The following is a 27,877-nucleotide window of genomic DNA, read 5'->3' as shown; positions in this document are numbered from 1 at the left end:
AGATCTTCTGGTGACTGTGTGCCTTTGTTCTTATAGCATGGCCTCCACCGTCACTCTGTAATGGCCGCCGTTCGATGTTTCACTCCCTTCCTTTTTCCAAAGAAACATTGTTCGGCACATTACACATAACTGAATATCAAAATACTGTATAGCCTTTAATATTTATGAGGTGATATCAAGCACTTTGACACGTGACATGGTTATTTTGATATTCTGAGATAAAACACTTCTGCTCCCCTTTGATTGTATCTGCTATTTCATGTTTTTATGGCAGCCTTCAGAGTGCATTAATGGTCACGTCGTATTCATTGGTCTGTCCGTATGGGCAATTATTTTGCAGAAAGGTCAACATGGACCCTAAAATAACAGCACAACTCATTATGGAATTTCTGTAGAGCAAAGTATGAAGCTGTACAGGTGAAACTCGAAAAATTAGAACATTGTGCAAAAGTTCATTTATTTCAGTAATTCTTAAACTAACATATTAGACTCATTACATGCAAAGTGGGATATTTCAAGTCTTTATTTGTTATAATTTTGATGATTATGGCTTAAAGCTATGACAACCTTTTCATAATATTCTAATTTTGAATGTGGGGTTTTCATAAGCTCTAAGCCATAATCTTCAAAATTATAACAAATAAAGGCTCGGAAAAAATCAAGACAGGAATAGTGACTGCTAAAAAATTAACTTTACTTTCACAGGAATAATATTCATTTTAAAGTAGGGCTGTGAAACAATTAATCGCATCCAAAATAAAATTTTTTTGTGTTTACATAATTTATGTGTGTGTGAAATGCACACGTCCATCTATATATTTAAGAAATATTTGCATGTATGTACTGTGTATATTTATATATAATTGATATTATATATAAATATTTTATATATAAATACATTTTTCTTAAATATATACATGCATGTGTCTGTATTTATTAGAAAATAATTATATACGTACACACACACATATATTATGTAAACACAAACTTTTAATCGCGATTAATCGTTTCACAGCCCTATTTTAAAATAGGGGAGAGCGGGGCACAACCTAACACATTTTTTTTTTTTTCACACAAGCAACATACCAAAGCATTCTCATCCTTTAGCGTCATATAGAACGCTATATGACAAAACGGCACTATGCTACGCACATGGCACCTGTTATCGTAAATATAACGCACTGTGATGGGTACTGTAGGTTTAGGTGTGGGGTAGGGTAGGGTAGTCTCATATTACGCTAAAGGATTTTCTGATATTGTTTGTGAATCTGTATAGATAGATTTCCATACATCTATCCCTCATCCAATCATGATTATGGATCAATATCATGGATAGAGACAGAAAAGGGCTGCACAGTTTTGCAATAAATAAATAAAATCATAAAATATTGTAATTGCAATTGAATTAGATTTGTGTGTGGCAGCTGCATGTAAAATATTAATAACTAATAATAACAGTAATAATAATGCAAATGAGCTTAAAATCAAATTTGATTAAAATCAGAGTTTATTGCATTAAAAACAGGACATATTTTTAATAAATAAACAAGGGATCAAAGTATAGTAAACTAAATGTTAAACATTTTAAATTCCAACATTGTTTGTAAAAGTCCAATAAAATTAAATGTATAAATTCTCAAAACTGAAAAGTTGTGTGGCTCCCTGTTTCCATTTGATTATCATTGTACACTTAGTTATAACACTGTGCTACAACTAACCCGCTGTGTTGGTGTAAAAGATATTAACAGTTGCTAGGAGTTGCTGCATGTTTCAAAACGGTGCAATGTTTTAGCAAACAAGACAGTGATTAAGGCAATTTAATGTTAGATTTGGAAACGTATACACCCAACTAAGAAACTGAAAAAAACCTATGAGGAAAAAATGTACTTACATGGTGTCAAAACACTCTTTGTCCAGTATATTCACGAAATATTATCAAAACTTTCCAAAACTTTGCGGGAGACCATCTTCTGGCAGCAAGAGAAAAAGAGCGGAAACACAACCTGCTTGATCCTGACTATGTAAAAGGTCTGTGTAACATTTAACCTCGTGTTAGGTTGTGCCCCGCGCTTCCTATATTGAATAGAAAAACGTTATTTGAAATAGTAATAATAATAATAATTCACAACTCCAAACTTTTTAATGATGGTGTGAATATAAAGCAACTGTGTCTAATATCAACCTCATTATTAGCCACTTCTCACATTTCACATAAGACTGTTAGGCACACAATGTCAATTACATTTCAAAGAAGCAATGTGGCTGATATTTTGATTAAAACCCTGGATGTGTGTTTCGGTTCTCCCATAAGGCCGCTGTGAAGAGTGTCTGCTGGACAGCCCTATCAGTTTGACTGACAGTCCTTCCCAACCAGCCAACACAAAAAGAAAGCATGAGTGAGCGGGTTGCCAATACCGCAGATTACTTCGTTTATCACCAGCAGTCTGATTACACACAGGCCCAATGCCACAGTGGGCTGAGCCCATTTTTGGACACACATTAAATGAATGCGGTGTCCTGTGATCGTCAAGAATGCTGAGATACATAGTGACTTTTTTAGGTCAGCTTTAGTTTTAGAGGTAAAACAATGACAACCTATAACAATAGAAGTTTTGAATAGCATCTTTAGAGATATGAACCATCAATCAAAGATTTCGTGACAGCTTGAGAACTGCTGACCGTTTTAAAATATTTGTTTCAGTTTTCTCTTGGATGCATGTGGATATTAATGAAGCACATGTCTGTGTGTGCGTGTGTGTGCGTGATTTTATATAGACCATTTCACAAGATGTAAACAACACTGGTCCAGAAGCACTTCCTGTTTCAGTTTGTAACTGTTTTCTTTATTTCACATGTAAAGAAAACATCTTAAAGATGTTTGTTTAACTATTTGATTCAGTTTTAAATGTTCTGTTGGTTGTATTTTATGCCAGATTTTATGTAGTGTTAAAAAACTGAAACAGGAAGTGCTTCTGGACCAGTGTTGTTTACATCTTGTGAAATGGTCTATATGGTTTATGAGGACAATATGTACGATGACATGGGTATTACAATGTAAACATGTTCCCATAAAACTAAATTCAAAAATGTCAAACGCTTTATGTGTGGTAAATAGGTTTAGGGGATAGAATATAGAGTTTATACAGTATAAAAAAAACATTATGCCTATCCCCATAAACCACATATTGATTTTGTGTTACAAGCCCCCCTAACATGGCCGTCTGGTAGAGAGATTGATTGCACTCATGGTAAATATATATATATATATATATATATATATATATATATATATATATATATATATATATATATTAAAATTCAATAAAAAAAAGTCAATTAAAATTAAAAATTGTATACTATATATATATATATATATATATATATATATATATATAAAGATAACGGTTTTAAATATAGATTTTTTTTTGTACGACTTTTATATTATTTATTAAATTTCATAAACATGTTTGTAAACCAGTGTAGAGTAACTCTTCATTTCCCAGAATGCTCAGGAATTTCTGTGAATTGCAATTCAATGAATTCATTTTCCTGTCATTCCCATTCAAATTATTATGCTACTTTCCATTCAAAATTCTAAATTCTGCTGATTAACATATATTAAGAACACTATTTTGTAAATCTGTGAATGTAAGAAGTACTAGTGTTAATTAATATCAAAATGAGCATTTACAGTTGCATAAATATTTCTACAAGTGAATATTATACTATTGAAGACAGTTGGTTTGACACACTGATCATTCATAATGATTGTTTCTTTCCTTCTGCTGGCAAAAACTATAAGATCTGGATGCGTTTTGTTGCTTGTTCTGTCAAACATGCATTCTAAGTTCAATAGACGGTCTTTCTTTGTCTTTGTCTTGTTTATCCTCTCTTCCACTGATGTTATCAGGTATTATATCTCCTCTGTTCCTCGATGGTAGCTACTACCAACAGCAACTCTTTACGACTCAGTCTGATACCAGTGCCAAAAAAAAAAAGAAGAAAAGAGTGTCAGAGCCTTAAGAAATCTCTCCGTCCTCCTCTCATATCTAGTCTCTCTCTGTCACTGCCCCTCAGGGTGGCCGGCTCAGCCGAGCCTTGCCAAAATATTGTTCTTCTTGACGAGATGGCCTTGTCAGCCTCTCACTCATTATATCTGTCAAAGTCAGTTCCTCCAAGTGTGTACGGGACCTTCAGTACTTAAACTGAGTTTCGTTCCCACCGACCTTGCTAAAACTGAGTGTATATCTATCCATTACTTGAGTCTGGCGCTTTGCAATCAAATTAAAATTGATATGCAGAATTATAAAAATTTGAAATTATGCTTCAAAATTAAGCTCTGTTTAGGTATATGGTGTTGAATGCCCCACTCAAACCATCTCAGCAGGTGCTATGACCTTGAATTCTATTGTAAAATCTCATTCACTTTTGCATCATTACAAACAATTTAGCTAAAGTTTCTAAAGAAATCTAAGGTTTCCAAGTGTGTTTGTTCTAGAGTTTATTTCATTAACAGAAAATATGATGGAAACTTTTCCCTTTTTTTCCCATGACTGAGTTGAGATGACGACACCCTGGTAAAATAAATGATAACTGTGTGCTTATATCAACATGCAACATCATTGACGAAGAAAGAAGAGTCGACTAAACCTTGACTAAACAAAAACAGGAAAAGGGTCGACTAACTAAAAAGTACAAAAACACTGATTCACTCAGTAACAAAATACATTTATATTTCGATTTAATAAATAATATTTCATTTACATTAAAATTCATTAAAAGCTGACGCTTTTAACCAAAGTGACTTACAATTGCTATATACTGTATATATCAGAGGTTGCACGCCTCTGGAACAACTAGGCGTTAAGTGTCTTGCTCAGGGACACATTGGTGTCTCACAGTGGATTCGAACCCGGGTCTCTCACACCAAAGGCATGTGTCTTATCCACTGCACAATTACCACCCCATTTATTGTATTTAAATTGTATATTTAAGTTCATTTATGTTTACATGTTTATCATATTTTTTATTGCAGTTACTATATTTGTCAAAATAATCAATTTACTTTTACCTATGTGTGCAGCCTACCTGACATTCAGAACATTCCAAATTCAAAAAATAATTAAACGTTTAAAATTGTCCTTACACAGCTCAAGACAGAGGGAGGAGAGAGAGATTGTTCTGTGCGGTTTTAGAAGAGTGATAATAAGACCCTGAGCTGTTTTAATGTCACTGTCACCTCCAGCCTGAAGAGAAGCCACATCCGCGTCTACCGGCAAGTAATGAGCTCCTCAAAGCTGTACCAGTGCCTGCCAAAGTGAGAAATCAGAGATAAAGGGACAGGGGTAAAAAAGAAGAAGAGAAAGAACCTGTGACAGGAGAAAAGAGAGTGTGGAAATCAAATTAGAGGTGAAACGGGAGGTAGACAGCTGGAGAAGATGACTTACTTCATGTAGAATAACGCAACTCTACTGAGACGCAGAGAGAGAGACAAAAATAATGAAATGAAAGAAGAAAAAGGACAAAACACTAAGGCAAATGCAAAGTTTTCCCTCGCACATCACACTGGGAGAGCCTGAATAATAGCCTGCCAGAGAGTTGTAAATTTGTCATTGCAACAACTCATATGGATATCCAGCAGCAGGTAGATTGTTATTGAATGCGCTCGCTGTGAAATTCTCCAGCGAGATGTTAGGTGGTCAGGCGAGAGAGAGAGAGAGAGAGAGAGAGAGCAGACTTCACAGCCCACTGCGTTCACACGTCCATTTCTGCAGCGCCAGAACTTGACAGCAATGGCACTGGCCCTGTGCCCTTAAAGACTGGAATCAGTGACCTCAGACTGAAGCAGAGAGCGAGGCGGCTGTGTATTTGATATATAGAGCATGTAGAGCCATGTACTTTGACAACACAGAGAGGCAAGTCAGCACACAGAGACCCTGATCTACTGCTGTTGCACCGATCACTAGGGGTGTAACAATACATCGACATGGATCGATGCATCGATCAAACGTCAAACGATACGACGCATCGATACCACACATAAAATATCGATATAGGGTACCTTTATTTTGACACATCCTCATGGAACTTTTCTCCGCTGAAATAGACGCCTAACAAGATTGACATTTCAGCAAACTTGATGAACCTGTGATATCTTCTTCGGCTCGTATAAGGAAAAAAATAGTAATTATTGGCACATTATAACTAAATATCGTTTAATCGATCGATATAGCCCTAAAAAACCGTCGTAATCGTAATCGTATCGTATAATTTTTTGAGGTGTCGCAAATATCGTATCGCTGGCTGAGAGAATCGATATCAAATCGTATCGTGATTAACTGTCCGATTTACACCCCTACCGATCACTTGGGATGATCATATGGCAACAATTCAACCGAGCAAAAATTTCACTGGTGCTAGCAAACTAAATATTAGTGTGACAGATAAGTTGATGAAACCAAGAAAAACTACTGGTTGAATGCTTTGATTTTCTAGTCACTTTGATTAGGGCTGGAGCTAAACTTTGCAGGACAGTGCATGTGTCCCCTGGAGCAGTGCTGAAGATCTGAAGGTGCGTAAATGATGAAACAATGTAGAAGGCCAAGAAAAAGAAAAAAAACATTAAAGGTGCTGCTGAGTAATGATATTTTATCTGTAATATTCCCCCCAATACTTATTTTATACCCATTTTATTTTTTATGTCTTGAATTATCTAAATGATAAAACTGGCTTGTTAACGTTAACAAGCCCTCAAGCTGTTTTTATTAATGCCACCATATTAAAACTTCTGACAGGACTGGATTTCATCTGATCTAGCTCTACCAGTGTGGTTTTCAAAGTGACTCAGGGTCCCATCACATGAAGTGGATCAAACATGCAGATATGAATGCAGGTGGCTGTCTAAACCAATTTACAACGGGGAAAGATCAAACCTGCTCTCCCTGTGCCATTCCTCTGGGCAGCCTGGACATGTCAAGTTTTGCTTCAAAGTGAACCACGCAGGTCACCTGAGTGCTTTTATGGCTTGTACTAAATGGCTTTGCGCTTAATGCTGCATTCGTGTAATGCTTGTCAAAAAAATGGATATTCTAAACAGGCTCTGGCACATAGGCAAGCTGTGAGGTGCAGTGTTGTATGCTGATGTCACATTAAACTGTATTGAGAATGCTTTTATGTTCCAATTTATTTTCTGAATTTGAATTGAGGTAGCAGTCAGGATATTATTTATAAAGACATAAAATTAAAGTTAACTTCAAAGACTGCTATTTACAAAAAATGTCAGGACGAACTTTGAATATAGGCTAGGCAAAGCCTTGTTTTAAAGTCATTATAAAATGTTGGTTTTGTGCTAAAAAAAAACAACATTTATTTGGGGGTGAGGAGGAGAGGGGTTTTCGAATTTGCAATGACATGAGGGCGAGAAAATTTAAAATTCGTAAAAATTGGACTTTTAAATGAAAGAATTATGGTCTAAGGATTGAGCTATCATTGTTCATGACTATATTTAGGTGAATGCTTATTGTGGCGTCATTTCCCCAATTATTATTAACAGAAGCTTGCCACAGCCTAACACTTTTGTTTGTCTACGTGTCTTGAATTGCCCATCACAAACTTGTTTATCGCAGCTCCTCACTTTTGCAAAGTAATATGATGACCCAAAATTGCCATCAGAATGGGCAACCAGCCATAGCATGCTTATTGCTGCAAGGCCACGGGTCACAACCATCAACTCCACATCCATATGTGAGCAATAGCACCATACTATATCATTTATTCAGGAACACACAAGAGGATGAATCTGGGTTCTTGTTAGACATGGATGGAGTGCTATTACCAACAGACCTGGCACTCACGTGTATTTACTGAGATGAGAAACAGTTGCATGATGGGTCCATTATCAGTGACCTTCTGTAGTACTAGAGGCCTCGGGTGTATCGTACAGTGGAGGACGGATATATATTTAATAGCCTTCATCCATAAGAAACTCTCTGAGGGATGAAGGTTGAACAAATAAAGACAGGAAGGTCATTAAAGAACTTTGTAAATGTGCTCCTCTGTTGTTGTACAAGCAATTCTATTTCTGTAGATGTTCATCCACCTTGTGTATAACACCCTACATACCTTATGTGCTGGCTCGCGCTTCGGTGTTCTTTTCAAAATATGAAGCCATCAAGCATCCAATGCAGAACAGATTATTTATCTAGTTTATTATGTTTTTAACCCAATTTTTGTGTCCACGAGCATTTAAAATTGCTTATGCCGTGAAAAGATGCACAATCTCATGAACAGAGAATGTCATGGCAATGGTACTTTTGGTAAAAAATACTGTGGGTTTCTGTTTTTGTGTCACTATAATATATGTACTGCAAATTCATCTTTGGTGCATTTCTTTTCTTGTTTTACAAACACAGTTTCTCACAGTTTCAGTGACAGTCCGCACTAAAAATGGGGATAGGTGGATGGGCTCCAGTGGAAATGCTGCTCATTCATGTAGCTCTGATTCTGGAAACCTCAGGTTTTCCACACATTTCAGAGTTTTGCCTTCTGCACGGTATAACAACGTTGCTGGAAGTCTACGGTTGTCAAATCACAGGTGGATGATGAAGTATAAATATTCCCCCAGTCACACATCTGCAATTCTGGAATATGATAGAAGACATGCAGTTCCTCATTTGCCACAAGCCAAAATATGGGAATGCTAATGTGCCGTGTGTGCCAACGTGCACACACACACACACACATAGGTTTGACGACACTGACCTTCATCTCCTCTGGGCAAGGTAGTCAGTAGACAGACATTTATCTTTTATTCATTCTGCCATTTCTAGGGAAGGGAGCTTTTCTGCCATGGTGGCTTGTCATAGTAGAGGTCAGCACGCATGCACACAACAGCAGGCTCAGACACGTATATTCTTATATCTCAGTATATTGCAGTCATGTGGAGACGAGCTGTGGATGACTTGACATCTGTCAGTGAAACTAGTTTGACAGTCTTTAAAACCAGCTGCTTTTCCTCAACCTCTTTCTTTCTCCCTCTTTTGCTTTCATTTCTGTTTCTGCCTTTTATTATCCATCTCTTATGCTCCAGAAACAACATTGCTATTCTCACAAGAAGCCACACTTCAGCACCTGAGCTACATATAACGACAAAAACATCTCAAACATTGTCAAATGCTTTTGACAAGACTTCCCAGCCATTGTTTCCAGCAACTGTTTTAAGTCCCTATGCCACCTTTCCGGTGCTTTCTCTGACATAATTGCTAGAATAATACGCAGAGTCTGTCCTCCTCTGCTGTGTTTGCGTAACACCGAGCGATTCTTCTGCAGCCCGTTAGCATTGCCATATGCATTCTGTTCTTGTAATTAGGAAATTCTTGTAAAATAAAAGATAATTTGAATGTTTAGTTAAAAAAAAAAAAATCAACAACAGTTCAGTACAACCGTTCCAGCCTGTATGTTAGTGATGGGGTTGTTCATTGACTCTTTCTGCAAGTTACACCAGTTGGTAGTCTTCATTGAATCATTCATTAAAAATAATTGTTCCTTCATATCCTCTGGGAGTGTAATGTATCAAATATGATGCATAAAAACATTTTTCATTCCTGTATCTTGTAGTAAAGTGTGCTAAAAACACCAAGGTTAAGGGTTTGATTCCCAGGGAATGCAGAATTTGCTTCGAATACACTAAAAATTTACATTTGATGAAAGAGCCTACCAAGTACATGTGAATACATTTGAAAATCTTCAAGTTCGTCTGATTCTTCTTGTGAGATCCACAAAATCTTTAAATTCTCATCATTTATTGACATGACAGACGTGTTAGAATTCCTCAAATGACCATTTGTACTGTAAAAAAGAACTTCATATTGCTCAGTATTGATGAATTAGTAATGCTGCAGAACCTTGAATCCATCTCCATATCCCTCACTGATCTGACCACCATTTCTCTCCCACTCTTCACAGATGATAACTGTCGTCTGGGAGATTATAAAAAATTGAAGACCAAGATGTTGGACTTACACGCTCAGAGGTACTTGACCTCTGGTAACCATGGCAGCCACGAGAAGGATATGGCAAGTAGGAAGCATCTGGTGGACATGATGTTCAAGCGCTTCGACGCAGATGGGAGCGGAAGAGTTGACAGCAGTGAGCTCTCACAGGTAAGACCGAACAAGAGCAGACCAAAATCAGTCTCTTTTCTTTCACCCGTTTAATTGACGTAATTAAGTGGGGTGTTTTGACACCCCCTTAACGTGTATCTGTCATCTTACTGGCCATTTTCAAACCAACAGAAGAGGTCAGTTTTCTGATAAAAGAGAAAAATAGAGATGTTGCTGGGTTTAACAATAAGGATGGATTGGGGCCAGAGTCAGAGTGTTTTGGGCCTGTTGAGTAAGCTGTCATTTATCTTTTTAAACCTTTGTCGTTTAAATCTTGCCTTGCAAATGAAAACATCTGTTGACAAATGAAATCAACATGTTGAATGAAATGCTATTTCATGCATAGTGAGTTTTTTAGACTGTTAAAGAGTTGGATTCCCATGCTAAACATGGACAATCTTTCAAAAAATAAGTTGTACGTTTGATTGAGTATTTCTGTTCTCAAAATACTCCTTCCTGGTTGTCACAAGTTTCGGAAAGTTTTTTTTTTAGAGTACGGGCGCGTATGACGTCAGATGCGCTGGAATTTCCTTATATGGTCCTAAGGGCACTTCTTTCCAAAGGGCAAGCGCGCAGCTGTAGAACGATAGCCGTATGTCCATCAAAGTGCTGTGCATTGGCTGCGCTGCAAGTGTGTTTTCGGTTAAAAAAACTATTTTAAGTTTTAAGTTTTAAAAAAAGAGGGAAAAGAAATTATGAAGTCCAATATAAGCCTTCATGCGAATGCGTGTTATTTTGTTTTTTGTTTTTTTACAATAATACAATATCTAAAGTTTGAATCTGATATGTTATAAGCAATAACTGGGGATCACTTTTCCCCACGTTCTATTCCATTAATTCGAAATGGCAAATGAGCTGGCGAGCTTGTCTCTTATTTTAATAACTCGTTCATAAACTGATCCCAGGTCAGTTGGGCTTTATCTTGTCCTGCGGCAGAAAGATTGCACCTGTCCATACTGTGCATAGCAAAATGAGCAAAATATGAATTTATTCATATTTCTCCAGAGAGAAAACTCTGAACGCACTTTCACTCTCGGTTACATGCGTGAGCCATTTCAATTTCATTGTGCAATATTTTCATGTCATTTGCATATTTCTTCATTCTCAGTGGAAGAAGAATAGATCTCTTTTCATGCATGGCAGATCGAAGACAATGTAAAAAGTGAAAATTCGGACCGGCCCTGAATACAAAAGCTTGGCCTTTTGACATGAAGCTACCGCAAGGTTGGAAAGGTGTTGGAGGAATAGGCACATACAGTGAAATGGCTTGGAGCAAAATCACACCATTCTGCTCTAATTGAGCAATTAAACACTATCAGTATTCTGCTCAACTCTGTAGGTCTTCTGGTACACCTGGAATGATCTTTATGCCGAAAGTAAAGGGACAGTCCATGAACCCTTTCTGGCTTAATGAATGATTATTGTTATTGATATATCATATATTTATTATTGGCAATATATTTAATATTACACAGTGACATTCTGGAAACCACTCAATGCAACATATTTGGATGCTTAAGACACTTTAAAAATATGTGCATCACTACATCCAATGCAAAATATCAAACAAATTATGCTGAAAGTCTTTTCTCCCAAACTAACTTTATCCTGCATTTTTGTGCATCTAGAAGTGTTTATATTTAAAAAGTGATTGAATAATCACATGCCTAAAGCTGTTCTGGGATTTCATTTAGCACGGTGGATCGGATGTAGAGAGTTGTTCATTATGGAAAACTTTGTTGACATCGCCTGTAGCCTGCAAAGCAAAAGAGGTGAAAGTAAAGGTTTTGAGTCAGTTTCTGTCCCGGTATCAAATCTCTATAAGATTTGAGTTTGCTATAGATAATAAAAGAACAGGATTGAATCTGAACACAGATCTGGTTTTAGTAATAAGTCAGTGTGGCTTCAGGAGATGGTATATATATATTATGTGTAGTTATAGCACTTTCAGTAAGTTTCGAATCCGTTGACCACCAGTCACTAAGTTACATATGATTGTTCATACCACATACGCTCAAGGAATTTTCCAAATCTTAACAGTAAATCTTAACCCTAACATTTATTATAACCAATCCCTCCAGCTTTCTTTCTCTAACTGTAATTACCATCAGATATTTCTGGCATCAATGAATGTATGATAGAATATTTTACAGTAATCCCTCATGTTTTCCAGCATAAGGCTGTTATAAAATCTTGCTCACTTCTGGATGTTTGCCAGCCGACAGAATGCACAATGTCTGATGCAGATAAGAATCACAACTTTAATTATTCAGAATGGTACACTAGAGAAGTTTTGCTCCAGGATGGAGATTTTACATCAGACGTCATGCGGAGGCCCAAGACGGCACCGAAATTGTTGTAAACAAACATGTCCTTAAATTTAAACATCCTTTTTAGTATTTCCTTGAGCTACATTCACTGCACAAAACACATCTGCTCTGGCAAGTAATCATCTTAAAGTGTCATACAGTAGGTCCTGCTCTGGATTTAATATCTTTAATCTTGTTGTCATGCAGGTCATCAAGCAGGAAGGTCTGAGCAGGACTGTATCAGAGTGCACCCTGTTCGACCTGTTCAAATTTAACGACGTCACCGGTGACGAACACCTAACTAGAGAGGAGTTCTACGCAGCTTTTGGTGAGTGTTGCGTTTTGATAAAGTGATGAAAGTGAACAAAGCTGAGAGAAATTTCCAGCTGTATAATTAGCTCCGTCATGGCTGAATGCACATTCAGTAACTGTGACACTTATTTTCAGTGTCATTTGTTAATGGCACAATGGATAATTGCAGTATTTTCGTGAAGAAACTGAACACATTTTCAATCTCGGTTACAGATGTGAGCAGCTTTAATTTCATTGTGCAATGTTTTCATGTTTGGATATGTGTTCATTCTCACAGGAAGTAGATTAGTCTCTTTTTTTATTAGTGATTCGACATGTGAGGAAGTTAACTATTCTAGTTCTGATTCCAATTGGACATGATAAAATGTAATGACTTGCAGTTCAGTAAGTCGAGAAACACTAATTTAGTCAAGTTAAGTTTGTTAACTTGACAGATTAATTTTTGTTGTTGTTGACAGATTTGTAAGAATGTTCGATTGATTCAGCTCATTGATTGATTCAAATTCTGTCATCATTTACTCTCCCTCAAGTTGTTTCAAACCTGGATGAATTTCTTCCTTCTGCTGAACACAAACATATTTTGAAGAATGTCGGTAACCAGACAGTTGATGGCCCCCATTTACTTCCATAGTAGGACAAAAAAACAAAAAACGGTAAACTACTGGCAGCTGTGGTTGCCAGCATCATACCGTAACTATACGGTGTGTTACTGTTTTTGTGCTAGAGCATAGATCTGGTAAATTAAAGTTTTATAGTGTAACTGACAGTACGGTATTTAGCTGTTAATTTCAAAAACAGTAACACACCGTATTTTTACGGCATGATGCTGGCAACCAGAGCTGCCAGTAGTTTACCGTTCTTTTACAGGATTGTTATTTACAGTGCTGAGCATGTGGAAGAATGTACAGGTAGGTGTTAAAGAGCTGTGAACAGAGCCAAACATCATGAAAATCATTAGGTTCCAGTAAAATATTGTAATATCCAGAACTGGTTCTTGGATCCCAGCCTTGCTCTTCATGGCAAGTTCAGAAGCATTGCCATGACATAATGAAGTGACATTTCTCTGCTAGTCCATTCCACAGGGTCACCAGCCTCTGAAATAGACTGTGACTCTGACAACACACTGTGAGAAAGTCAGATCTTGCGGTCATCGTAAAGGTGAATGAGTCCTAATTAAGCTCTAATTGAAGTCTGCAGTCATATTCTTCAGTAAGCCACTGAACAGTGGCGGCCTGAGTACCATTTTCCTCTCTTATGTATTCATTAAAGGATTTGTTAAAGAAAAACTGAGGCACACTAATTAACTGCATGACTCAAGATGCAAGAAACATTTGGTATAGAGCATTTGTGTCAGCCTGGAAACTAAGTTATTGCGAAAGTAGCTGAAACCAGGCTCAATGAAGTGTCCATAGTAATCAAACTGATAAAAGATGTTGGTTACACTGTATTTTAAGGTGTAATTGTTACTGTGTATTTATATATTTAAGTACTGAGTAATAATAAATAACTACATGTATTTACTATAGGGTTAGGGTAGGTTTAGGATTTGGTTGAAGGTTAGTTGCAAGTACTTATGCAAAATTTACTGTTATTACTACAGTATGGTAAGTACATGTAAAATGTAACAAAGACACTGTAAAATAAAGTGTTACCAAGATGTTTTATGTTAAAGGGGAGGACATGACTGACCTCACCACACTGAGGAGGTCTTCTTGGTCTTCATTTCCATTTTATGGAAATATATTTCTAATGTTTTCATGTTTTATGGGGACATTCCATATAAAGAATGTTCTAACCCTAAACCTACAGTAACAGAAAACGTTTTTATATTTCTAGAGAGGATCATATAGAATTATTTATAAACTGTTTTCCTCACGGCGACCAAAAGATGTCGAACAAGGACAAGGAATTTGGAAATTGTCATCTTCGTGGTGACATTTTGTCCTCAAAACGTAAAGTTTACTAGGACCAACCACACACTCTGCTGTTCAAAAGTTTGTGGTCTTTACCTGTTTGGTAACACTTTACTTAAAGGGGTGTGCATAAGACTGATATGACACCTTCATAATATAAAGGAGGTTGTATGCATGTTTATGACAACTGTCATTCGCTCAATTATGGCATTTTTATGCAATTATGATATATTGTTGTCAGTGTCTTTGTCTTGACTTGACATTACTAAGACAACACAACCTGTCATAAACATGACATAGGAGATTAATTATGAAACTTAAGAAACCACTTAGCTTTATGGGTTAACATGACATTAAACTGTCAGGTGGTTGGTTTTGACATTGACAAATTCAGTAAGTACCACTGTAGTTGAGGTCACGAAAAATATTCTTGACACAGTTATAATGGCCTCATGACAGCCAATGTCAAAACCAACCAGTTTTTGGTTCTTAATACAAGCTCCCTATGGATGCTCCCTTATGTCCAAGCAAATGACACATATTGAAAGATTCGAAGTTAAAGCAAAGCTTGCTAAATGTGTTCCAACCTTTTACTCTAACATTCAGCACGTCTACTCAGTCTCATTCTGACATTTCAATTTGACTCAATTTGCACTGACATTCAGCAATGGATGCCAAAGGGTCTGGATGGGATAAAAAAAAAGGGGGGGGACAACAATCATAGAGCACTTTTCCAAAAATCGTATTGTTACACGCTGTTTTTTGAGCAAAAAGCAGCTTTTCATATAGGAAGTAGGTTTTAAAATGAGAATCACTGCCTTTGTCTGCCTCCGTAATTTACTCAGATCTCAGTGGGAGTTTGGATGAGGCGGGAACAGCCCTACGGGGCAAAAAAAAATGTTATTGCTACTTTTGCTATTTTTCTAAACTTGAAGATAAAAAGATTACAAGACATTTTGTCAGACACCTTTAGAGAACTCCTTCACACTGACTGTTTTCAGCTCCTGATGCTTTGAACAAATGTTTTTGAAGAGTTTGAAGAATACTACTTTATAAACAGTGCATGTTGGTTGTACCAACAGCATTAGAGTTCATGCTGTGAGCTGGTGCTTTAGATATCTGCCACAACGTGTATGAGAATGTGAATATGTCCATGCGTTCTGTCAGTTCGACCTTCAGTGTGAAATTTACCCACTGATATGATAAGATCCTGGCTTCTTTTTCCATCACATGGGCACATATTTTCTCAATATGTTTTCTCAGACCCTGTTAACTCCATGTATATTCACACTAACGATCTGAAGCATTAAAGCAACACGAAATCATCCATTTAATGTAGGCATGTCCAACAAAGTTAAGTTGAACTTTATGCAAATGAGCATTGGTTTAATATGGCAACTTTTGATAGAAACAAAGTCCGTCTGTCTCCTGTGAGGTAGTAGTCAAGTGTAGGCAAGATGGAGAGGTTAATGCTACAGTGCGCAGTTTCACCATTCTATGCAATTTGTTTCAGCCCACATACAGCAATAATAGCATAATACAAAATGATTCCAATGATGTTGTTGGTATTCTGAGTGAGTTTGATTCGTAGAGTGAAACTCATTAATCTTGTTCATGATGTGATGTACTGTATTGTGTATCGCAATCTAAACACAAACACTGCAGCAAAAAAAAAAAAAAAATGATTGATTGATTCGAAAATAGATTGGTATCTTATTTTTTATCATTTACAAGATTTTTAAAAGCTATTGCTAATTATATACAGCCCATCAATAATGTATTACAAAAACGGTCAATAAGACAGCTATGGTGACCTCCAGTGATAAAATCACTCTGTGTGTGCGTCAAGCAGCTGTTTCTCCAGTATTCATTGTTACATTTGATCTGGCTTTGTCTGTTGTGAGATATTGTGATGCATGAGATGCAGTTGAAAATCTGTAAACAACATGATTTGTGTCACATGACTATCTCAGACTTACTCTTGCATGATTTTGATCTTGGTGGTCTGATATGGGGGCAAATGTACACTATGGTGTAGTAGACTCTGGTCTGATGGGGTTTGCTGATGTGAACAGAGCTTGTCAGCGTTGACTTGTGTTGTCCGGGTGTACATCAGTCACATGGTTATATATCTCAGTCTTGATGGAAGGTGACAGGCCATGAAAGCATTAAGCGGTTTGATTTTGGTTTAGAGAGTCTCTGGTCTTCCTAAAGTAAAATAGAGGGCAAGGGAATCTAAGGCATCTTATGCGGTGTTTAAGTAAATTATGCAGCGTAAAAACATTCTAATTGCACTGCATCTAAGAACATTACCGAAAGATGCTATCTGGGTTCTTCATGCCCTCTCGATTCCATATTGCAGCAATTAGCACATGGTCTATGAGTTTTTAGAGACATGCTAAATGTGTTTACTCAAATTCTGCCCATTTTCTCTGGCACTAGAGAGTATTTTCATTTCTCCTCAATTATTTGTGTAGTTCAACACATTTAAGGCCCAACATGTGACTCGTTTATTCATAGTAGTAAATGATAATTAATGTATACTCATGTTTTTTTTTATTTTTATGACGCTTAGTTCCCAACATGCATGAATCTCACAGGCTCTGCGAGCATGAGGAAAATTGAACTGGTAATATCTTGTATATATTTCAGCATCAGTTTAGAAATAAGTTTTCCAAATCTGAACCAAAAACTGGACGGAACGATTGGGTTGAAACAGCCAATCCATTTTGCGAGCAAATAATTTAGTCTGGTTTTGTGAATTGGTTTAGCCAAAAAGATTAGTTCACAAATTGGTGCCTTAACATGCTTGTACTGCTAAAATATACTTGACTTAAGGTAATCAGATTTTAGTAAGTTAGGAATTACTTCAGGGTTTCTTATAATGTCTGAAATACAAATTAAAAGAAAGTTGCATTTCGTGAGCTTAGAATTATAAGGTTCTATCTCCACTTTTGGTCGAAATTGAGTTTGACATAATATGATCCATTAGGTGTTTATTAATGCCTGTGTGGTCTTATTTAAAAAAAAAAAAAAGATTAATAGATAAAGCTATAATAGAAGATACATAACAGTTTTGCCAGCTGGGATGTAAAAACTTTGATGCTCAATATCTCAGAACTACCCTAAACGGAGATAGAACCTTATAATTCTAAGCTCACGATTTGTGTAAAATTCGTATATACTGTTTGGGGAAATTTTTGAAGCCAACAATGTGTCTTCCTGTCATTGTTCTGCCTTTGACTCTTGTTTACTCATGCTCCTACTTGTGTTTGGTGTGTCTATGCGGTTCTTTTTCATGATTGGTTTGTTCAGTTGGCATATCTGTATGCTTCATGCTCCAAACTATTTACATCCCCCAGTGGAGTCAGAAGGCAATTACTTAACGCCGCGCCGGCCCACAATGCCGTTCCTTTCACCTGTCAGGGCTGATATGCCTCCAGAGAGAACGTCAATCCAACTGCTCTGTCTGCTAAACAGACAAACACACGCACACACACACACAGAAATACAGGATCCGCTCAATATCATTGGCAGTGGAGAATTGTGTGATAAGAAACAGGGCCTCACTTGAAACAAAATTGACTTTGGTGAAAGACAATAGAGACCTTTAAAGATTGCTATATGAGAAGTGAGGGGAAAAAAGGTGGAGAGTTAGAGAAAGATAGATTTTTTTTAAAAAATCACAACTCTGTAATACAGTGTGAAATGGACTTTAATTGATTAAATTTAACCAGAAGTCTATGAAATAAATTTGAAAAGTCCCTCTTGTATACGAGCTCCAATTACCCCAATTAGAAGTATGTGTACTGTGATGGCATGCTAATATGAGTGCATCTCCCGTGTCTCTACTGACAAGTGCTGTGGAGATGGTGTTTTTCACAGGTGGTGTGAAGTCAGCCTTTCTTCAGCTTCTATTACTGCCTGTCTCTCACATTGATTGGGTCACAGTAAAGGTTTTATTCCATCTGACTTCAATGACTTCAACTTTTAAAGGATTCTGCAGCTATATCACAGAGGCCTTACAGACTCATAAATGTAGTAGTGGATAGGCGGCAGAGAGCGGAGCATGACTTTTGATGGAAGGGCAGCTGGTAATTATGATTGAAGACCGTTGATGGCATCGCTGCTTGTTGGAAAGGGTCTGTTGTTGGTATTCTTGAGCTTTTATATTGTATATTGTAACAATCTGAAACTATCAGTTCTAAAGTCTAATGACTGCTATATTGGTGTTCCTTTGGTTTTCTCTTTAGTCGTGTTAACATAGTGTTTGGGACTGACTTGCCAGGTGTGATTCTCAAATTGTTATGTTAATTCCAGGGTTGTGTGTCATTCAGAAATGGATTGACTGAGAATGCCTTTTTCATTCTCGTTAAATTCCTGAATATGAATTTAATTTAAACTGAGGTTACAAACTAATGCTGATAAGCATTTCAAATTTGGAGGTAAAATAGAACATTTAAGCTATGTTTCCACCGTAGGAACTTTCTCCTGGAACTGGGAACTTTAGGGTGGTACTCGGTGTGTTTTGACCACAGGAACAAGGGTCTAAATGAAGTTCTGGGCAACAATTTCCCCCTCAAAGTCCCTGCTTGCTACAGTAGGTAGAAGTTCGGGAACTTTCAAGGGGGTGGGACTTGGGCGCTGAACATGCTGATTGGTTGAGTTAATGCCGCATTTTGATTGGTTGACACTACGTAGCATTCGATTTTAACCACCATTTTTAAAAATCTGTTGTGGTGCATGCTCTCCTACGTCAGTGGACTAATTCGCAGTGCTTTAGACAATGTTGGAAACAGAAAGCAACAGTTCTGGGGCCAAAAAGTTCCTGGGACAAATTGTTCTGGGTAATTTCGGGAGACACGTGGCTTTAGTAACACTAACAGAATTTTTAAAGGTGTCCATATAGTGTAACCGAGAAATTTAAATAAATTGAACTTCAAAGAAATCCCCTTAACTGACACTTGCAGCTAGAAAGTTAAACTACTGTTAAAAAGTTTGGGGGAACAGGCAAGCGTGTTGGGGGCCCTCCAATAATCAACACCCTAAAAGAGGACCAAAAAAACATATTTTTCTGCTGTGTGCTTAGGATCTCTTTCACTGAGTTAGATTAACTGTAGCTCTGCTTGCAGTAGAAGCATCACCACTCTGTAATGCGAAAGACTGTTAGAGATGGTCGAGCCTTGAGGGAGAGTCTTTCATCTACTACACATGCTCTAAATGAGGGGGCAAAACCTGTACTTGCTGCATGTCATTAATCACAAATGTTGACTCAGGATTAAATGCCTGGACAGCACCTGCCATAATAATTCCACATTATGTAGTTTTGCCTTGTGATTGGTTCACCATATTTGCTTAGGCTGCATCTGTGTATTTTTAATACCATAGTCTCTTTTCTGTCTCTACCATAAACTATCTTTCTGTTTCCTACACTGACATCCACCTAAACAAATACTCTTCTCACTTGTATTCCTTGTTCTTAAAAATACGTTTGTCTTTCAATCCTACAGGGAATTGCAAAACGCAGTGCCTTGGAGCAAATTCCAAATCTATTAAGACACAAAAGAGTGTAATTGAATGGCTTGGAATTACTGAATTCTAGAGCTCACTCATACACGTGGTCTCTTTTGAAAGCTATTTGTACAGATTTACAGCATTCAGGCTTTATTTTTGTATTCATAAGAGTTCAGGTTAATTTTTGCCAATAGCAATAGTGTAAAAAGATGAACACGTAGCCATCCTCAAAGTAATAGTTCACCCCAATTTGAAGGTCCAAAAAGGACATGATATAGCACCATGTGTGTGTATGTGCGTGTTCAGGATTGTGTATCTAAAGTCACAAGGACCACTTGCATGATACTTTTGTCACTTTGTCCTTTATGGTGTCTGGCAGAAATAATTTCTACTTTTTGTATAGAAAAAGTCAGGAGCTCAGATGTTCTTTAAAATCAAATTTTATGTTTCATAGAGGAAAAAAAAAATAATGACAACAATGGAATTAAAGAATCCTAGAAAAATATATCAAGAGTTAATGGGCTCTATGCACGGCGGTATTACTTATGCTCGATAACTTCCGCCAATCGTAGAGTCCAATGCAATACCGAGAATTTAAATTGAATTTTATACATACTAAAGAAACGTTAGTCACAAAAACAGATAAAACAGACACCCCTCGTTGTGTTTATGCTTATTTTTAAAATTATATTATATAAACATAACTATATATAAAATTACATCTAAACGTATGTACGTTTCGTTTCAAAGACGGGAGGACAGTAAATTTTGAAGACTCTGCCATAATCCCGTTTTCCTCGGTTTTCCTGCGCTTTAATCTACACAACCGGAAATGGACGAGCATCCTTGCATCAAATGCGGAACTTATGCGTGCATATAGCCCATTGTTGCCTTTTCAGTATACACTTCATGAGAAGGCTATACTCATGAATAGAAATTTGATATTCATGCAAATTCCCCACACATTACTGGCATTTCCTGATATAATATGGCATGCGCTGACAGCACCATAAAATGAATGGCTGACAGATGTCAGGTGATTAGGAAAGAAATAAATAGGTTTTGATACACTGGAAATTTACTGTCTAAGATTGGCTGTTTAGTTTCTCCAAATTCAGTCTGCTTTTTTCAGTTCTGTTTTCTGGGTACCTCACATTATTCTCTCATTTCCCCATCCTGTTCTAAAAGCCCCAATCTGGTAAGTCAGCAAGAGTCCATTCTCTTTGTCCACACCACATTTTGAAAAGCTTGTCTTTTTTTGTTTTTGTGTTTGTGGTGCTGAAATGGAACATTTTAAGTGTTTTGCTGAGAGTCAGTGCATTCTTAGTGGAAAACAACAGTGTCAAATGTTGCTCTCACATGCTCAGACACATGCTCCACATTGTCTAGTTTTTCCATGGCTCACTGTATGTTCTTCTGTAATTCACAAAAGAAATGCAAATACATGGGGTCCTTACTTCTAATGAACAACCTCTGGTGTAGAATATATAAAAAGTAATATTTTCACATATTAGAACCCATATTTTTCACAATCAATTTATGAACCTTGCATTAATGTATTGGCTTATAAAATCCCAGGATAGACTGGGACAAATAAATATGTTCCTTTAAACACTTGAATTGAAGTGGAACCGTGGGATCAAGTTGGTACCACACTCCCACAAGAAGTCTCCTCTTTTCTCCTCATGTCTGACTTCTCCAATTTTGTTGTCTGCTGATTGTAGCAAAACTGAAGGCTTGTTAAAATAAGATAATTACAGTTAAAAACTAACCACATGTTCATATTTAAAAAAGTAACATATTGATGTATTGTTTACTTTAAAAAAACTATCTTAATTTTTCATGTTATTGAAATTAAACCACCATCGCAATTTTGTAGACAGCAACATCAACAATCTTTAGCTCATGCAGTCTATTTTAGCTAGGTTAGCATCGATTGGTTGGCGAGAATTGATGGTTAACACCTATGTTTATACATTCAATATGTCAGCTACTATGCACACCTCTGCTTTTCTCACAGATTTTTTTGTTATGGATTTTTAGTCATTGTTTATTTTTTGTTATCCTCATCTATTAGTAGACAAAAGAATTAGTAACTGCCACAAGCTTTCCTGATTTTTACCTTAGGCTTGTTGTCTTTTACCCACACTCTAAAAAATGCTGGGTTGTTTTAACCCAATTTTGGGTTAAATATGGGCAAACTCAAACATTGGGTTAATGTAACTTAAAAATGTAACGCAATGACTGGGTTTGTCCATATTTGACTTTTAAAACAACCCAGCATTTTTTTGAGTGTAGCTGGCCCGTTACATTTATTTACTAATTAGCTTATAAAAGAGAAGAGTTTAGTGCAGAACAACCCATTATGTTGTTTACCAGTTGGGAGAATAGGACAAAAAAAAAGGTATTGCTTATTGTATAGTTTTCTTTAATTTTATGTTTAAATATGCTAATCAGGCTATATCCAATTGTGCTAATGTGCATATAGTTTGAAGTGACAAATCTGACCATTGAAAAAAAACAAGGTTCAAAATTATGTTTGCATTTTGTTGATATTTTCAATGAAAATACATTGCCAGAGGGGATTATGAAAATTTTCTTTTTGTTACACTGTAAAACTGAATATACGGCCTATAGCCTTAAAAAATTGTTTTCTGCCCTATTTTTAGGCCTAAAATGTCATAAAAATCAGGCCAAGAATGATATATCAACAAATCCCTCCGGACAAACCTTCACTATATAGGTAGGAATAAGACTTAGTATTTAGGTGCTACAAAAGTGGAAAACCGTCCCTGGGAGTGTGAGAAACTCATTTTGAGAAACATCAACACATTCTCATCCCAAGGCGTCATCTAACTGACCATTTTGACCATGCTTCAATATACGACGCTTTAGGCACCCTTTAGCGTCAGTTACATGACGCGATCCTAGGGCAAACCAAACACATCCCCTATTTACAGTAAATACAGTTACACAAGTAGTGTAACTCGACCTGATGGTGACACAAAATAAAACGTTGTGCTTTTCTAACCGTCGAGTTACACTACTCATGTAACTGTATTTAAATAGGGCAAACGTGGAGGTGTTTGGTCGCTTCTCTGCTTGTATCCCATTGAATGAACTGGGCTAGTTAAGTGCGATCAAAGTGTCTCGCGCACCAGAGTGATTGAGTGCACGCACTGAGATGACAGAGGTATGCATCAACTCGTCTTATTGAAGGGAATAACATAATATGAAGAAAAGAAAATGGTGGAGCATCCCTTTAACAACTTGAATTTATGCCAGGCAGACGAGCTAGTTGTAAAGTAGCTTCCTCAATACAATTGCACCGAATCTTGATTGATTTGATCTTCCTCCCATGATCATGTTAGTGACATCTAAAAGGATTTTTCAGTTATTTTAATTACAGCCATGCACAGAGAAGCACACAAGTGACAAACATAATCAAGCTGCGGCAAAACAAATGAGTACATGGGTTGGGATATCTCAAATGATTATGCAATTAAAGATCCTGGGAATTATAACCAGCTTGCACGTAAGACAAACATGCCTCTCGCCTCGCAAGCGGCAATTTCGCATTTCAGCGCTGTGCTCTCATTTAAAGCTAATTTACCAAATTAGTCGGTAATGTCTCTTATTCATTGCATTGCTCTCAGCTCATATAACAGCAGTGTAGCGCTGGTGCACCTTTAGCAACCCTCATTTAATGTCAGATTCATTCTGCATGGCACTCTCTGCATTCATGAGTGATTTCAGGGGGATACTGTTGTGGAACAGTTATAGGAGAGAAAGAGAGAGGATCTGCACCATTGCACAAATACATGAGTGTCACTTTTTGATGTATTTAACCAGAGATCAGATGTGTAGAGTTTGCTTATTTCTAAGTCTGAATTTTGAGCAGAAACAGCCTTAACTTGTCAGTTGCCGAGTTGACACTGCAAAGGTGACACATAAATGCTTCTGAAGTGGCATTTAAGTGTCTTCGCACAGACTGTGTAATGCTGCTCAGAGGTGGCATAAAGGCATTTACACAGCAATTGCAACTTTGATATTAGGAGATGAGTTGGATCAGAGCAAGCACAATTTATGCTGGCTTTTATGTGGCATTGCATCTTTACACTGAATTTTGAGCAGAAACGGCGTGCCTTAACTTGTCTGCTGCCAGATTTACACTGCAAAGAAGTAGCTATATGAAATGGTATTTTAAAGTGCTGTAAAGGTAGTCTTGAAAAAAAAATAGTTAGCCCCCTATGGAAGAAATCAGTTAAATAAATTAATACATTTCACCTTGGTTAATTGTCTCTTTTTGGAATGAAATGAGCTGCTCTCACTCTACAGAAAAATGTATTTAACTTAAGAGCATAACTACTTTAGAGTGTTGACGCTTTTCTTAGAGATCTAATTTTAACATTTTTCTGAATTTCCTCATTTAAAGGCTAGTCGCTGTCAGCTTTATTAGCAGGTGGCCTTGGTTAACCCAAAAGGTCAGGGTATAGCTCGACTGAAACGCAAATGAAGAGACTTTACCGTTAATTAGAGCAACCGAAGTGTTTGGCACCTGGCTCTATTATTCCTCTCACACTGTCGAAAAACTGAGATATGATATCTGAGGATCTTTCAACAGCGATCCTATAATGATTGAATGACACTGATGAGTCTTGGCTGTGGAGATAATTAAATTCAAACTAGATGTTAAGTTGAGTATTTTTTAGTTGAAAAGAAGCCTTCATAATGAACTGCCGTGTTTGGTCAGCCTTTCTGCTGAGAGTCTTGTTGGAACAGATGTTCGTTCTCACTGTCATTAAAATCTTAATTTCAAAACTAAGTGAAACTATCAGGAGATGCGTACTTAAAGTAACACAAAGCCTATAAAGATCATTCTAAAAAGTGTTGTGAAGCTCTGAGTCAGATTGTAAAGCAATCTCAGCTCTCGCCTTGGGCAGTACAGCGACTTCAGTCGTATTAGATGCTCATCAGATTCTCTAAAGAGTCGGAGCTGATTGATGGGGCTCATAAATAGAATTGGGTGTTGGGGTTTATTTGTTATCCTTGTCCCGTTCCAGGTGTCTTTTTGCTTTTATGTTATGAGAGAGGTGACATTTCAGAGCTACAGTAGAAAACATAGTGGCTCGTTGCACACATGATCTGTCACAAAATCTAGTAAGCTGCCTATGAAGGCAGCATTTTAAGGTATTATATGCATGCTCCAATTTTGGCTCATTTCCAATGCAACTTAGCTTATATCTTTCACAGTGACAAAAACATAAGAATGCATTGCATCAAGCTCAGTGCAGTGTTATTTTAGTATTATTTATATACTATTATAGTATTTATTAATATTTTGAATTTTAATTAGGTTTTATTTTTCTATAGTATTCATTTTAATTGTATTAATTGTATGTTGCTTTGTCATTTTTATCTTTTATTACACATTTATTATACATTATTATTACATATATTAGTTGATATTTAAAAATCAACTAATACATGTAATAAGTGTGTGTGTGTGTGTGTGTGTGTGTGTATATATATATATGCATAGATTTCTATTTTTTGTCTACTGTTTTAATTGTATTACACATTTATTATACATATACATACACATATACACATATTTATATTATTTATATATATTTTTTTGTCTACCTTTTTTTAAGTGTAATTTACTGGAAGCTTGTTTCCACCACGGAATAAAAAAAAGAAGAAGATAATTGTGACTTTTTATCTCACAATACTTGTTTACTTCCAGCAAGTGCAAGAAAAAAAGTCAGAATTGCAAGATATAAATTTGAAAATTGCCAGAATTAAAGTCAGATTAAAGTCTTTTGGCTTTAATTATACCAAAAATTATCTTTAATAGTTTTAGATTTGGTTTTAATTTTAGCTAACAAAAGTGTATGGTATAAAATCATAAGTAAACTTGATACCATCAGAAAAAGCAGACTTTAGGTAGTCGTTTGTAGTTAGTGTGCAATCAAAACAACAACTCTAATATGGAAATGCTATGCTATCTTTTAATAGTAGCACATAAAAAAAACATCAACATGCAAAAGCCTCCTTTAAAAATGGGTATGATCTATTTGCACATTTGTGCAATTACAATACCTCATCTTAGCAAAACATGGCCTTTGAGAATATTTTTGTACAAAAATTGAGCCTTGAATTAAATCTGGACTGAATGCTGACTATTAGCTGAAAATGTGAAGAAAAAACATGACATTTGAAATGTTGTGCTATCTTTTTTATCCAATAATTTACTCACAAACAAATAAAGAGATCAGACATATTGCCCTCAAGAGGCTGTGTGTGGGGGGGTTAGTGCTGGTCTGGACTTGGTTCATGGTCAGGTCCAGGAGCGGCTCTGTATTTATTCTCTTTCTGTGTTACCTTTGGACCAGCCTGATTTATAAAACTAGAAGTCGACTTTTAAACCTCCATTTAAGTGTCTGCAGTGCTGTTTATTGTTTTATTGGAATGTTATGTGTCACAGGAAATGACATTCACACCAGTAATGTGGCATCTGAGAAAACTAGATGATGTTCTCACTCGAAATCACATGTAGTCATAAGTTATACAAGATCCAACTCATTTTTGTTAAGTCAGTTTAATGTAATTTAAGTTGAAATTACTTTAACATCCAAGTGGATTGTGCTATAAAAATGTAAGGCTGCAACTTATTTTAAAAATATATTTCAATGACTGATGTTGACACTTAGTGAACAAATTTACTGGGAAAAGAAACAAATCAAGTCGTTATCAACCACACTTTCTCTCCCTTTGTTTCTCAGAGGTCTATCAGCTAAGCCTTCCCGAAGATCAAAAGCTGACCGTCACCACGGTAACGGTGGGTCAGAGCGCTGTTCTCACGTGTGCCATCACTGGAGACCAGCTGCCGCCAATCATCTGGAGACGCAACAACCATGCCCTCAACATGCTGGAGCTGAAGGACATTAACGTGAGTGACATGCGCCTTTACCCTGATTTTGTCTCCGTCACACTCTGCTTTTACTCGTCAAGCGCGCGCGCGCGTGTGTGTGTGTGTGTGTGTGTGTGTGTGTGTGAGCCATCTGGAAAGTGTTGCAATCATCTACCTTTTAAAGCTGATGAAAAGTGAGCGGCAGCATTTTCAAGCCAATAAATTGCTTGACACAAGTGCAAACGTACATTCAACAGCGAGCTTGTTTCTAAAATGATACAACATGGTGTGAGATCATTCTATGTTCAATCTAATCTACTTTGTCTTTCTCATTGTGCTTTCTGCTCAGTTAAGCTTTTAACGTAATGGAGTTTGGAGTGAAACATTCAACAAAGCCAGGCCATATGGGATTTTACAAAAGAAACCTATAAATAACACTAAAAGAGCTCAAATTAAAGTCTCCAAATAAAGTTTTCAGATGTTCCACAGTTGTTCCACGCTCCAGCTTTAATATATATTTATTACAGCAACTTTAACCAACCCAAGATGATGAAATATGGCCCCATGATACCAAATTGAGATATGAGTGATGTTTTAAATGTTCGCACAGAAACGCAACATCACTCAACGCGGCTACAACTCAATAGAAAGCACATTAGTGTAAATGAGAATTGAGAGAGAAAATACTCAAGAGAAACTAAATGGGTTTGGCAATTTGTTATGATGCTTGGTTGATTAAGCCAATATGAAATG

At 36.7% G+C, this 27,877-nt stretch overlaps 1 protein-coding gene across 2 annotated transcripts in view; it reads left to right on the top strand.

Annotated features, from left to right (window-relative positions):
* Positions 1-27,877, top strand: part of fstl5 (follistatin like 5) — a 117,184-nt gene that overhangs the window by 50,361 nt on the left and 38,946 nt on the right. For both annotated transcript variants that reach the window (XM_039649087.2, XM_089134980.1), the window contains exons 5-7: positions 9,964-10,160; positions 12,677-12,797; positions 26,997-27,163. In XM_039649087.2, coding sequence (XP_039505021.2) covers positions 9,964-10,160; positions 12,677-12,797; positions 26,997-27,163 — 485 coding nt within the window. The remainder of the gene's footprint in view (positions 1-9,963; positions 10,161-12,676; positions 12,798-26,996; positions 27,164-27,877) is intronic.

This window comes from Pimephales promelas, chromosome 9, assembly GCF_988280905.1.
Source record: "Pimephales promelas chromosome 9, fPimPro1.hap1.1, whole genome shotgun sequence".
NCBI lineage: Eukaryota > Metazoa > Chordata > Actinopteri > Cypriniformes > Leuciscidae > Pimephales > Pimephales promelas.
The sequence above is the reverse complement of the archived record's forward strand: the minus strand, read 5'-3'. Positions and strand labels throughout refer to the sequence as shown.